At 48.6% G+C, this 14895-nt stretch overlaps 1 protein-coding gene across 1 annotated transcript in view; it reads left to right on the top strand.

Annotated features, from left to right (window-relative positions):
• ANO2 (anoctamin 2) overlaps nt 1-14895 on the top strand; it is a 346649-nt gene that overhangs the window by 89603 nt on the left and 242151 nt on the right. The window contains exons 6-7 of the mRNA XM_069489336.1: nt 9640-9695; nt 10861-10902. Of these exons, the coding sequence (XP_069345437.1) occupies nt 9640-9695; nt 10861-10902 (98 nt within the window). The remainder of the gene's footprint in view (nt 1-9639; nt 9696-10860; nt 10903-14895) is intronic.

The following is a 14895-nucleotide window of genomic DNA, read 5'->3' as shown; positions in this document are numbered from 1 at the left end:
TTTTTTGGCGATGTCTCAAAGTCAAACATCACTGGGATTTTGTTGTTGTTGAGCAGTTCAGAAATTTGTCTTTCCTTTTTGACTTCAAAAAACATTTATTGAGCACCTGCTATGTGTCAAATGCTGTGAGAGAAACCGAGGGCTGGCAAGATGAACCGGATCTAATTTCCACCCTTGAGGGGTCTTAGTTTAGCCAGGCAGACAGACCTGTGAAAGGTGACTGTGAGGTGACGTGCAGGTGCTCTAAGACGTGCACAGAATGCAGTGGGAACACAGAGGAGGATGCGTTAATGTCCACGTACACTTGTAAGTGTTGATGTAAATTATCTAATATTCATTTCATAGCCCCCGGGAAAGTAGGTATGTCAGGAATGACCATATCCAGTTATAAACAGGATAAGTGACTTGTCCAGGGTCACATGCTGAGTCAGAATTGTCAGGCCTGGGTGCAGAACTTGGGTACTCCTGTTCCAATCCTATTTCCGTTACCTTCGGGACGCTACCAACTAGGAGCAGAGTTAGGCTGAATCTTTCAAATCTGTTAGCCCCACAGCACTGCCAGCGAGTTCCTGACTATGAGTGTCCGTGACATTCACAGTAGCTGCTGGTGACTTACTAGCTTTGTAACAAGGGACACATAACTGAACTTCTCTGCTTCTTGGCAGAGGAGAACCCCAAAGGCCAGTTTTCTCGTGGTTTCACGTCAGCCTATGAAAATCAAATACCCCTAAAGCTCTTTGGCCAACTTACCCATCTTACTTAGAAGATCAAAAAGAAAGAGGAATGTGATCACTCTGAGAGGCCTCCAGATAATACAGACCTCGGAGTCACTGGGTAAATTTAGATTTTATTGCCCTTCTCCCCAGTTTTATAAGGGGTGGAGGGGAGCGCAAATGGCTAGAACTGGCTGAGATTCCCCCAGAGGACCGCTGCTTCCTTAAAAGAAGAGAAAAACGGAGAACAGGACTGTACATGGAGTTACAGGTCTTTTCACTGATCCTTCATAACCCTAAGAACCACCTTTTCTATGTGGTCATCACTTTCGTGACCAACTTAGAAAGTGTGTTCCCTTTCTCATTGTGCCCGATTCAAAAATTAGAAAATTGAAAAGATAATAGCATTTTAGAAATGTATCTGTTTATCTAGTATTATCACTCTTTTCTTTGTAGACAATACATTTTTATTGAATGCCTGCTTGTGCAAAACATTAACCTATATACAAGTGGTATGTATTGATTTATTTGTATTCCTGCCTTGTTCCATGAAATTTCTGATGTGGCTTACAAGAAAAACAATGAAACAGTGAATATAAATAATAAATTAAAAAATAAGAACCAGGAAAAACACAAATTAAAATAGAATGTCAAAACGAGGAGGCAAAAATAGAATACAAGTATTCAAACCAGAAGGTCCTCTAGTTTCCACAGCTGAGCTGCAAGTTTAACTTTGACCCAAAGTGAAAGGGGAACATGGTCAGTGGTGTGGCTCTGGCCATCTGCAGGACTGTGTTTTGGGTAGGTATCTTGTTAACTCTATCACACAGTTCCCTGCTTGATTATGTAGAACGTATCTACGTATGTTCTCCAGGTAAACGTATATGTAAATTTTTCTGGATGGCTCGAGATGACTGTCATGAGCACACGGTTTTTCATGTTCTCTCAAGGATTGCCAAAATATCACTAGGATTGCTTTCCCCATGCTGCTCTGGTGCCTTGAATTTTTGACCCTGGTAGCCTCCCTCCCTGAGTTTTACTATTTCAGTTTTGCTTTGCAGTTTGGGAGACAGGAAAACAACTCATTAGAATTTGGGGTAAGGAGAGTGTGACAAGGCAATGAAGGAGGGTCTGAGTATTCCTCCGTGGATAAGGTGCGGCACGTTGAGGAGTGGCTTTTATGAGATCTGCTTTAGCTATTGGTGGTTTCTAGCGGTCTGGATACCTTTTCTCTCTTTCAAGTTTCCTGTTGTGAGAGCTGAGATTACCAGACAAGAGGTCCCTCTGCAAGTGAGGTATTACTGTAACCAGAGCAGTAAGGACCCCTTGCATGTGTACAGTTGTGTGCTTTTCAAAACACTTTCATACACATTATCTCATTTGATCCTTTGCACTAGGATTCAAACCAGCTTCCACATATATTAACTAGTTTCACAGCAGAGAGATTAACTGGCATGCCCACAGTGAGAGATTTAGAGCCAGACTTATAACCTAGGTTTCTTGGCTCTTTTTCATTGCTTTTTAAATCAATCAGTTAAGAAATGGATGACGTTATTGGGAAAGGTTTCCCAGAGAGGTGGAAGCTGAGCTCTTCCCAACGTAACAGCCATTCATTCATTCAACAACTATTTCCTGAGCACCTACTATGTGCCATTCACATTCTAGAACCGGGGAATAGAGTAGGGAATCAAACCAACACAAATCCCTGCCCCATAACTTGGGGCTTATGTTCTAGTGATGTAAGGCAGGAAACAAACCAAGAAATAAGTAAAATGGATAGTATGTCAGGTAGGGATAACTGTCAGAAGGAAAAAATACAGCAAGAGAGCAGGTAGAGGTGAAGGGGGAGTGGGCGGTATTTTAAACAGTGTACTCAGAAAAGGCCTTCTGGTGAGGTCATATTTGAGAAGAGGGAGTGAGCTGCGTGGCTGTCTGGGAAGACAGGTACATACGAGGGAAGCAGATAACACAGAAAACATGATGGCAGCAATTCCAAAGGGTCCCAACAGGAGAAAATTGCATATTCAGATTAGGGTGATTCAAGGCAGGCGTAATATAGAGAGAGACTGTTGACAAAGGGATTGGCAAGGAGCTGGGGGATGCCAGGGGTGGTGTAGTAACCTGGAGTTAACAAGAGTAGAGCTCTTCCCATCCAAGACCTGCAAGGAGGGAGAGAGGCCACTAGAACACCGGAGGACAGAATTCGGTGGAGGAAGTAGCCTCGCACAAGTGACCGTTTAGGCAGAAGGCCAGGGGTCTAAAAACTGTTGGTCGTGGGAGAGGCCAGAGAGCACGGGAGCCCGTTCGTGTCAGACAGAGACGGGCAGAGAGCACATCTGGAAGGGGAAGATGGAAGATAGGCGCATACCTGGTGAGGCTGGGGAAGGGGGTGCCAGTTTCAGCTCTGGGATGAACACATTGTAAAACTTGGGTCAAGTCGTGTTCCCTCTCTGGGCCTGCTTCTCCCCCCATAAAAAAATGGGGCCTCTAAATGCTCCTGAAGCTCCTTTCCAGCTCTAACGTTTCCCAGACTCTGTGACTCAAAGGAGCCACGTGGTTTCCTCTCCACATGAGCCAACGAGGCCCAGGAAAGGGACGAGCTTTCCTAAAGTTCTCAGAGAGCAGGTACCAGGGCCATGGCCTGGACTGGGGCTTGCAGGATGCCCGTGGACCTCAGAGAGTGTGGAGTGGACAGTTCCAGTGAAAGGGAAGACGACGACACGGAGGATGCCGAGCACTTGGTGAGGATGGTTGGGAGAAGTTTGTCCTCTTACATCAGTCCTTTGCACATGGCCACGGGCAACTCCGCTCAGGTGTGGTTGGCCTCTGCTGGCCTCAGCATCGCCTGGTGCACCTGCCCGCCTCCCACGGCAGACGTGCTGAATCAGACTCTGCAGGGACAGGGTCCTAGATCTGCGTTTCTAACAAGCTACCCAAGTGATTCTTAGCAACTCTAAAGGGAGCTACAGAAAAAGATTATGATAAAAATAAAGATATGGCAACTGTAGCGGGCTTTTCGATCTACTTACACTTGGAAATGTGAAGAGTAGTGCAGAGTGCCCTGCCTCTGGGGTTTGACCACTGGTGTTCCGAAGTACCCAAGGATAACCACGTCTGTCTGTGAAGGGCTGAATTTTTACTATTTTTCTGACATTGTTATATGAACATTCAGCGTTCGGTCCCTTTTAATGCCCTGGCCGGTAGCTAGGTGTCTTAGACTTTTCCTTCCTCCCTCTCTCTCTTCCTTTCTCCTTCCTTCTTTCCTTCCTTTCTTCTCGCTCTGTCAATCTCTCTCTCTGTCAATCTCTCTCTCTCTCTTTCTCTCCCTTTTTTTTGAGGGTGTTTAAAATTAGTATAAAAAGACAAAGCAAGAGGATCTGACCTTGAAAAAGTGTAAGTGGACTGGCATTTGGTGATTTGGTCTAACCTCTAACTTTTTAGGATTCTTCTCTAAACTTCAGCAGGGACAACTCAACTATTTCCTCTCATTTGCTGCTGGATGTGGGGGACTAGGGACTACTGTCCACGATGTCCAGAGACTGAAAATACTTGGGAGTTTGGGTTCTGCACGGTGGTGCGAGCCTGTGAGTGACCGTAAACTTGGTTCAGCCCGTGATGCCCCCTTCATCAATGTCATGTTTCCTAGGGTCAGTGCCAGGGCCCTGGAAGTTTGCTCTGCCCGAGTGATTTAAAGTGCACTTTACTGTGGAAAGAAACCCAAGCCTCCTTGACCATATCAGAGGAGGACAAACACCTTTCTTGCTCCTTCATATGGAAGTTATCATTGCTGTTTCAGGGACAGAACATTACAGATTGATGGAGCTACACTGTCATGGACGTTTTGGTGTCAGGGCATTTAAACAAATGTATGCTTTGGGCATCTCCCCTCCCCACTCAGGAGACGACGTCTTAATTATTTTGACCGAAGCCAGACCATGTTGTGTGTTGTAAACATCTGGTTTATCATTCATCCAGCCGAACTGGTTTATATTTTGTTAGAAGAAAAGGCTTGGGATTAAAGGCATTTAAGTAATTAAGCACACGTCAAGACAATTCGGTGATGGGTAAATATAGTCTCTGTTAAATGCACCGTCTGGGGGCTCTGTTTTAGATTTGCGTCCGGCTGGAGTGCAAGGATGAAAGCGCAATGCTGGGCAGACTGGCCCTGTTCTGGGGGGAATCAAAACCAAATGGGTTTTTAGGAGCATAGCACCATTCCTCTAAGTACCTGTCCCAGTGGATAAAAGTTTCCTTTGAGTTTGCCCTGGAGGGAATAGCGCTGTCGTCCCTGTCACCCGGCAGTGCTTGCAGATTTAATGAGACTCTCTTTGGGAGGTAGACCATAAACTCCCGTGCTTGGGTTGTTCCTTTGTGTCCAGGAAACCAGAGTTATCTCTGAAGCCCAGTGCTAGGCCTCGGGCTTTGTATGACGGGTGCGTGTTTTCAGGCACCAGTGCCGGGGCCTGAGCCTGCCCTGGTCATGATTCTTGGCCCTGACCCCTGCCCTGTCCTCTAGGGACACAGAGGGACCACGTTGCTAGGCCTGGTTGCATCAGGCTGTACAGAGGTGTGGTCCTTGCTGGGCAGTGAGGAAGCACAAGCCTTTTCCTTTGGGGCTTGCTGTTCTAAGCAGCAGGAAGTGCCTGGTGATTTGAAGGAGAGATGGGCATGGAGACTGGGGTCAGTGAGGGGTGCTCAGGGCTGTGCGCGGTTTGACTGAGACACTGCTTCACTTTAGGGCAACGGGGAAAGGAAAACATCCTCGGGCCTTCTCCTCCTCCCTGGCCCCCATTCCGGGAGTAATAGGACAAAAGGTTGGGTCTCTCTCCCTGGGTCTAGAGCAGAGAGGAAAGAATATAGATGTAATCCCGAAGAAGAAAGCTTTGCCATTATGGCCAGATGGATGGTGCATGATGGAACCAATTAGCCCATTTTTGCTGAAAAGAAAGAAAAAAATCAGAATTTCAATTTTCAAAGCAGGGACTCTTTAAAAAAACGTTTGATTATTTTCTTCTTCTTTCAAACTGATTTCCATGCTTGTTTGGGGGTAGAATCTTGGTTTCTGAAGTCTGTGGGTGAACCAAGAGGCCAACGCGGTCCCCATTCTCGGCGAAGTTGTGTTTGAATAGTCACATTGCAGCTGCCTCCCCCACTCCTCCTGTGGTGCACCCTCTCCTCCCTCCCCCCGCAGCCGCTGCGGATCGCTCATGTGCCACCATCTGAAAAGTAGGAGGCACTCAGCCACGGGTGACAGAGAAACACTCAGTGACAGCATTTGAAGGCTCTGGATATCTGAGTTAGGACACTTCAGTTTTCATTTCTGCATCTTTGCTCCAAGGCAAAGGACCTTGTGCTTGGGCTTCCTGTCCTAGGAGGCGGACTAATCAACTAGAGCGTAAAGTTTCTTCACCAGCATAGGAAGCCCAACGGAGTGGGGAGGAAGGTGAGCGCCTGTGATAAACAAGGAGAGAAACTGAGGGAACTGTAGCCACAGGGCTGGGGACTGTCATCCCTCTATGTTCCCAGCCACGTTTAAGTGGGAGACACAGGTGAGAGGTGTGCTCTTGGACCTGGGTACCTTGCAGGCCCCTGGGGAACAGAAAACAGTGAGCAAACAACATCCTAGAAGTGCAGCAAGTCGCCTACTTCCTGTTGTGCCACACGCAGGAAGCTTTATTTGAGATGGTGGGGAGGAGGCATAGCTTTAGAGCCCCAATAATTTGAGATCTTTCTGAAGATCTAGCAGCCAGGACCAGGAGTTAGTGTTGTTGGTCTAATGCTTCTAGATACTCAGCTACTGTGCAAAAGCCAAGCAGAGAATTAGCAGAAGAGCTAAGTAGGTGAAACACCTGTTTGACTTTTTCCATGCAGTTTGGGGACTGTCTTCAGAGCATATGCAGCTGCCAAGGCAACTATGGGCTGTGAGCGCAGGGATTGGGTGCGATGATTCCTGGGATGTGGTCTAGCTGGGGCCCTACTCGCCTGTGATGCTTCAGCCTCTATCCATGCAGACAGCATTTTTGTAGCTTTGAACTATCCCCCAAAGCCCCTCCCGACTTGGGACTCCTCTTGTTGATTATTGTAGGGTGGCTGCACATTGCTGTGGTTATGGCTCTTGAACTGATTAATGATGCTCAGAGTGAAATTGTAGTCTTATGAGTAAGACAAATCTGCAGCTCATCGAACCTCCCGGGCAAGCCCCCCATCTGCACTCCCTTTACCCACCCTTGGCTCCTCTCAACCCCCAAAGTTATTTCTCATGTGTTATGTGCATGCCAAGGAGGAAACTCAAAAGCAGGAAAGGACTGGCCGTTTGGTGACACAGCAGCACCAAAACACTCAGCTTTCAACTCATTGGAAGAGTGTCCACTCACCGAGCTTCCCCCACAGCCTACTGGGGGCCTCCGCACCCATGTGGGGCCCAGGGAGAGGTCTTTGTGGCATCCTACATCCCAGAACTGCAGCAGATGTGACGAGGTCTGAGGAAGAGGAGGCTGATGGAGGGGAGAGGATTGTTTGGGATCTTCTGCGGTCTCTGAGCATGTGGGTGGGGCATTGGGGAGGAACGGGAGGTGGAAAACCATGAATTTTAATGAGTCAATGTTGTCTAGATTTGTTATCCAACCTCGGCGTTTATTCAGAGCCATGCAAATGCAGATTTCTTAGCATTTGGACATCATACATCTTTCCCTCCAAAACCAATTATCTCCTCATCTGACTACTGTCTACAGTCTCTCTGGAAAGAATGGTTTGGGGCAGAAAGTAAGTGCGAGACAAGGGAAATCATTGTGTACCAGAAACTCCCCCTGCCTCCTCCCTCTCTGTGATTAAATGTGGATCCTCATATGGCAGGATCCTTGGTACTATGAGTGGGGAGATATAATCCCTCCCATCTGGAAGCCAGCGACCCAGGACAGACCATCCGACTCAGACAGAACGTAACAGACCACTTTATAGTCTCTGAATAAAACCAAGAATGAAACAAGTAAATAACAATGACTTTATGCTGGGCAGAAGGTTCTCTGTTGTGAGTATCCTGGAGCTAGGGGGAACAGAGGCATTTGTTCATTTAACATTTGTTTAGCAGGGTCTGCTACATGCAAGTGGTGTCAGACACTGCTGGAATTAAAAAATAAATACCTTGTATAATTTTCAAACCTTTTGGTCTCAGGGTACTTTCACACTTTTAAATATAATTGGGAGCACCCAAGGGGCTTTGTTTAGGTGACTATATTTATCGATATTGTATGAAAAGGTAAAGCTGAGAAATATTTTTTTACATACAGAACATCTTTTATTATGAGCTATACAAAACCAAAACTCCAGACAAGTACTGTTTATAAGATCCACTATGATTATATTTTTAAACGATATGATGATGTAATAGCTTTCTTTAAATCTGAGTCCCCTCACATTTGATACGGCATGGTATCGTTTGTTTTATCTTTACTGACTCTGACTGCCAAGTAGTAAGGACAAGAGATTGCAGCCTCATTGATTCCTGGCGGCATTTTGATGCCTGATAGTACCTGCATGGTGGACAGCATCCAACTAAAATATCAGTATGGCTTTAATGCAGCAAAGAGAACATTCTATTCCCAGTGCCAAAGCGCACTTGAGGAGTTATATTGGGTTTGAATCGAAGAAAAAAGTCCAAGTTAAAATATGAAAACAAATAGTTTTCATTTGGTGGGAGCTGAAATGAAGGCTCACGTTCTAATCAAGCATCTGTTTCCTCTGGCGTTTTCCGAGTTGTTCAGAGTCTGCGAGGCCAACCCTGCGCCCCCTGGCTGCTCCGGCTTCGCGTTCCCTTTGCCTCTGGTCGTCCGTGCTGGGTACTGCCGTGCCGGTCTAGAAGACGCTCTTTGTTTCTCTTAATATCAGTGTCCCTTTTCATGTCCTCTTTTTCACCACTCACCGCACACCGAGCTTTCTCGTGGTGACATCTGGGTATCTCTTGAGACACTGGCGGTATCTCTTGAACGTCTTTCATTAAAATATCACTGTCTACTCCGAGGCTCCTTTTAAGTCCGCTGAGCTCCTTTGCGGCATTCTTCTTTCTCTTTTCAGCCCTCATCCTCCTTTTTCATTTGCTGGGTAACCTAGCCACGTTTTACCTGCGAAACTCACTAGCGCACGGGCTGCAGGGTCACGCCGACCGGAAGTCTGCGGTACTGTGAGTGACCGGATGCGCATGCGCACGTTCCCTCAGCGCCGGGGATGGTGCCAGCCCATGCCACAAAGCCCCACTGTGCACTCGTGAGAGAAGCGTGAAAAAGCAAATAAGGTCTTGGTACTATTGTAAAAATAGTGTTGACCTCATGAACCCCATGGAGAGGGCATGGGGACTCCCAGGGCTACCCAGACCACATCTGGGAGCTGCGGTCCTGTTGCCCCGACCGAGGGCAGCCCTCCCCGAGCTCAGCCGGGCGGCTCGGTGACAGACAGGCAGTCAGCACTGCCTTGTGAAGGAACAGGACGTGCTGGAAGTGAGTTCAGATAACTGTGGTGCAATCCTCTTATTGGTCATACTTTTATTGCTCGTAATTAAAATAATCCACATAACCATCCCTATGCTGTCACTGAACACAGAGATTCTCAAGTGACAGTTGTGGCCATGGGGGGGCTGGCAGTGGAGGGTTATTGGACTGGAGAGACCTGGATCTTTGAAGCTAGGAGGAACGTGAAGTTTGGGAGGGCATATCTGATATTAAAATATAACTTTGCATTTGGGAGAGTGAAAAAGTATTGTTCTTATACTAAGAAGTATAGCTTGGCAAAAAGTTCTAGCCTGGAAAGATATAGAAGAGGATGCCGTAATCTCAGCTGGGAAGCAGGTGAAGGTTTAATATTTATCAAAAACCAAGACTTAAGTTGACAAACCCCTGCCCCCGAGTCATCATTTTCATCTTCCTTTCTTCTGCAGGTATTAACTCTCTGATAGCAAACAATATCTATGAGGCCGCCTACCCTCTGCACGATGTAAGTACTATTTTCTTTGGCTTGCTCTCTGTAGTCTCCAAAAAGTTGCAAACCATGATTTTCAGTGGCAATGCAGTGGGTGAATACGTGCTGAGCAAGGCAGGAGTGACTCGTGACATTAAAACACCACTCATTGCTGACAGTAATCCCCAGGTCGATATTTGCCAGTCTTCTCAAAATGTTCCTCCAGTGATTTCCCAGACGGCAAAATGGTTTTGTTAATATTTGAGCTCTCCCCACACTCCCTGCCTGTGTTTCTGGTGAAAGTGCGACTGTCTGGGTGTGGCACGCAGGTGATGAGGGAGGAGATTTGGGGGTGGGAGGTGGTGGAGGAAGCTCAAAGGCCTGGGTCAGACGTAACCTTCAGACCCTCTGCTGGCTGAGAGAGAGATTTTGACCATGAGAGTTCCGTGCAGGTGTGAAATTCCTCCTTCACATGCAGGTACTTATTAGTGTAAGATGAGTATTTTCTTACTTTAACATTTTTGAAGGAAATCTCTCCAAATTCCTTACACAGTTGTTTGGTTAAGTAAAGAAAACAGAATGACCATAATTAAAGATTTTTTTAATGACTGAAAGTAACATTAGGAACATCCCACGACACTATGCAGAGATATTCTTCAAGGGAATTCGTGAAGAACCTAACTGGTCTTTGAACGAGGTGCCTCCACGGCCTCAGTGCTTATCTGAGGGGTCACATCTTGAGCGTGTGTCACGCAGGGGTGTCACATGAGACTGCCGCGGTGGGGCCCCCCAGCCCTCCAGCAGGAACTGCTCAGGTGGGAAGCCTCTCCTTCCTGCCACATTTGCGGTGGCACATACGCTGCTGAGTCCTGCCGGTTCTGCACCAGGGTGAGCGTGGCAGGCACAGGGTGATTTCCACGTGATGTGCTGCCCCGTTACAGGCCCGAGCTCTGCCACTGTGTGGGCTACGAGGAGGCACCGCGGCCTCTGAAGCGTGTGAAGGGGGCATCTTCTTGTGGCGAGTGTTGATGACCAAGAAAGTGGAATATCGGCCCCTGACCATGGCATGCTTTTGACCTCCTTTAAATGGAAATGAAAGAAAGGGATGACATTAGAAAATAAAAAAAAAAAATCCTTTCTCATTTGACATCTGTTCTTGATAATTCTACTGGCTTGATCCGGCATCCCTTTCCTCCTGCAGGGTGAATATGATAGTCCAGGGGACGACATGAATGACAGAAAGGTAAGCCTGCCTCGCGCCGCGCTCAGCGCTGTGGGCATGCGGAGTGTGCAGAACCGGCTGAAGTGTCCTCGGTGCTCTGTTTACTCGCTTCTCTATTTTTCAACAGTTTTTCCATAATTGTCTTCACCACCCCCCAGGCATTTGGAAATGTGAGGACCATTTCTGGTCGTCACAGTGACTGCGTGTGTGGTTGCTACTGGCATTTAGTGCCTGGGGACCAGCATGCTAACCGTCCTGAAATCTATGCAGCAGTCGCACACGGGCCCATCCCACCCTCCAACGAGAGCGCTCCAACCGAGAAACAAACACTGGCCACCCAAATTCCGTAACTGACAGATGCAGAAACTGAGACATAGGGCACCTTGCCCAGGGTCACACAGCCACAGTAAACACAGGTGGGGCTTGGGACACTTCTGACTCTCAAATCCTGCTTAAAATGTCTGATGCTCCGCTCCACTGGGGATCATCTTTATTATTCCTCTTTTCCTCTAGGCAGGCAGGTAGCGTGACTGCCCCCAAATCAGAGGTGGGAAATGTGAGGGTGACAGAGGCTCAGTTGTGCTACATGTCCCAAAAAGCTGGGACTTAGAGGTCACAGTCGGGGGAAGGAAAAGGGTGCCTTTAGAAGGATCCCTCAGTGCCAGTCCAGCTCCTGGCTGTGCAGCTCTCCCCAGCCCTCCGCCTAGATCTGTCTGTCCTGTTTGCTGATGCTCAGGGATCATGGCTGTGCCCCTCCCCTGCCACCGCCTCTGTCGTGGGGACAGAGCCATGACCCCTCATGCCGTCCTCCCGCCCGGCTTCTCCCTGCCCTCTAATGAGCAGAGGAGGGTGGGCGAGGGTGGGAGGGAGGAGGAACTGAAGCTCAAGACGTTTCCCTCCCCCCACCCTGTTGTCTGGAAAATCATTCATCCCCCAAGTTGCCTTGTGAGCTGCCTTCTTTTTATCCTGCCTATTAGTCCCTGTTATGAAGTGTTAAGTATTAAAAACATAAAAGGTCTTTTCCAGAAATACTGCTGTGATTGCTTACACATGTCCCCTCTCTGCCTGCCCAAGGAATCTACTGTAGTATTGTGATGTCTTAACCTCATCTGTTTTCTATCTGATGCTAATAGTCTCGGTGTTTAATTTCCTGAAAAGTCCCGCATCAGATTTAAAGGAAAAGGAGGAAGCAGTTCTCCCCTTGTCTCACCTCTCTTGCCCAAACATTTTCTGTCCTCCCACACTTCTGATTTCTTGTTCCTCCCCTTTAAATGGGGATCACCATCCGCTGCCTTCCCAAGAAAACTCCTGCTGGGTGGCGGTGACCCCAGCCTGTCTAGGAGCATTACCGAGAGCAGGAACACACAGCAACTCCTGGGAGAAATCAGTCAGCCTTCTGTGATCTGCACTAATGGAAGAAGTAAATTGTGGACTATCTAAAATATATATGTATTTGCCTTTCAAAGGTATTAAATTATTCTTAACAACAATAACACCTTTTAACAAAAAGTTTTCCCACCAGAAAATGTTGCTTCGGCGACACGATGATGTCAGTGCACACGGCAGCTGGTAGAACAGGCCGAGGCTGGGGGGCAGGGAGACAGCAGCCAGCACGGAGTTGCATCTTGGGGGTGGCTCCCAGAGTTGGTGTCGGAAGGGTGGTCCACGAAGGCAAGCAGGTCTTTGAAAGACAAGAGGACCCTTTCTTGTGGCTCTTCCTTGGGTTTACTGGGAAGTCCTGGTGTCCTCACCTGGTGTCCTCTGCCAAGGTCATGCTTGGGGAAGTGAGCCTTGCCATGATAGGGCCTGAGAGAAGCCACCAGGGAGGGCGCAAGCCTTTTACTGTCCATCCGAGTTGGGAAACTGGTAGCCAGCAAGGACAAGAGACGGGTTTCAAGGTCTATGAGTGACCGTGAAGTCAGGACTAAAACCCTCGTGTCCAGATCCCAGCCAGTGCTCCTCAGCTGTGTTGACACAGCCTCTTCTGTATGGCCAGAGGAATTCTCGCCACCGGCTGGATTTGTTCTGTAGTTTCAGTGGCATGTGGGAGGTGGCCGCAATGTATCCTAAAGAAGAAGGAGCAAGGACCTTTGAATGTGCACAGCATATTTATTTGTTTCCATTACATTATAATCGCCAAGTGTTCTTCGAGATGGCTTCAGGGAGGATTCTGATTAAGTGTAAGGGAGGACTCCCTACCTTTGGAGTGGAGGCCAGGGAGAAGACTTGGGAACTGCAGTGGGGGTTGGCCTCTTTGGGGGCCTCTTGGGATGACTTGCAATGGTATCCCGAGCTGCCAGGCCTGCCAGCATCTGGATGCTCTCCTTCACCCTTCCTTGCAATTTGTGGCTGTTGCCATGATCTTCCCGAGGCCCAGGCTCGTTTCAGGCAGACTCCAGGCCAGCGCAGACGCCCTGGAGGATGCCCATCTCGTTCCCCTGCAGCCTGCCCTAGTGCTGTGGTGCAGTCTCGATGACTCAGCCTGAGCTCGGTGGGGGCTGGAAGTCTCTCTCTCTCCCCGCTCCTGAAGGGTAATTAGGAAGAGGCTTCCTCCCTCTGCAGAGCAGGGGTTTCCTGCCTTCCTAGAAGCCAGGACGGTGGGGAGAGGGAGCAGTCTGGGGGTAGATGGGTCTGTCCTGGCTTCCAGAAGCCGCCTAGTTTCCTGGAGGTTCCCGGGAAAGTGACTGTTACCATGTCCCGAGGGCTGCCTGGTTTCTGCTGGCTCCCTGTGGCTTCTTCACCCACTTACAGGGGAGAACCCAAGGCTCAACACTGGAATGTGATTTTCTTTAGCATTTTTTAAACCCGCAGTCCTGGGTTTTCCAGCCTTTGCTGGTGGCTGTCTTCTCCAGTGGACAGTAAAGTGACCCATTTGAAAGGGTGTGCAGAGAGTCAGTCGTGCATTTTAGAACCTGACTTGCTGACAAGAAAACTACTTTTCTTCTTGGTTTCACTTGAGGATTGATTTTGCCACGCTGCCCAACTTTCATGTTACTACGTGGAGAAATTGAGACCTAGAGCATTGAAATTACTTGCCAAGTGATCAAACAGGTCGGCGTGGGGCCTGGGAGTAGAATCCAGGTCTCCTCCACTCAGTCCCACCGTCTCATGAATGCCTCTGAGGTGGCCACAGCATCGTCCTGCCTGTCTCAGGTCTAGCTGCTCTCTGAGGAGCTTGGAGCCTCAGAAAGGACCAGCAGCCCCAAGCACCTGGCCATTCTCTGGCATCGCAAAGAGTTGTTGCAAAGGGTTTTAATCCTTGAGTTGCTTTATAGTCTTATGAAATACTTCAATCGATGACCCACTGTCAAATGTGATCCCCAGGGAGCGGAGCTTGCTGCTTGTGTGCTCTGAGTCCCGTGGGTTGTCGTTTCCTGCTGTCGAGGCTTGGGGTCAGACTGGAATTGCATCCAGGGCCTCTGGAATAAGGCATGTCCTTCTTGGAGCTGCAGCCCTGCCCTGGTTTATTTGCTGGTTGGCCAGTTGGTGAGGAGAGGACATGGTGTGTCTCTAAGGGAGGAAGTGGATTTGCTAAGAGCTGCAGTAGAAGGTTCTAGATTCTGCAAGTTTAAAGGGACCGCTCTAAGTTACTGAGGGCGTCCCCCTGCTCATTACTTGCACCGTGCTAATCGTCATGGGACAGAGACTCCAGAGCATGCTTCCCTCCACCCTGACTGCTGGTCTGTTGTGGGATGCTGGGACCTGGAGTTTAGCACTATCCCCTTGGTCTTAACTGTGTGTGATTAAACTTTCTTAGACATCAGGGGGGACCTGCAGCACTCTGCAGCTCCCTCTCTGCCTCCCCTGCAGGTGACGGAAGGCATGCGAGCTGGCCTGGCCATCCAGGTGTACCTGCTGCGTCACCTTCCGGCACTGTGCTCTGTAGCTCCAGCTGTCTGTCTCAGGGGCTGCCTAATCGTCGCCTCCTGTTTCCTTCTGTCCTTCTGTATCAAGCTCAGACAGCTTTCATGGCTCCTCTTCCTCTATATCCACAAGCCATGGACGTAGCTTGTG

The sequence above is a fragment of the Eulemur rufifrons genome, chromosome 16 (genome assembly GCF_041146395.1).
Source record: "Eulemur rufifrons isolate Redbay chromosome 16, OSU_ERuf_1, whole genome shotgun sequence".
Lineage (NCBI taxonomy): Eukaryota > Metazoa > Chordata > Mammalia > Primates > Lemuridae > Eulemur > Eulemur rufifrons.
This window is presented reverse-complemented; position numbering and strand designations above follow the sequence as displayed.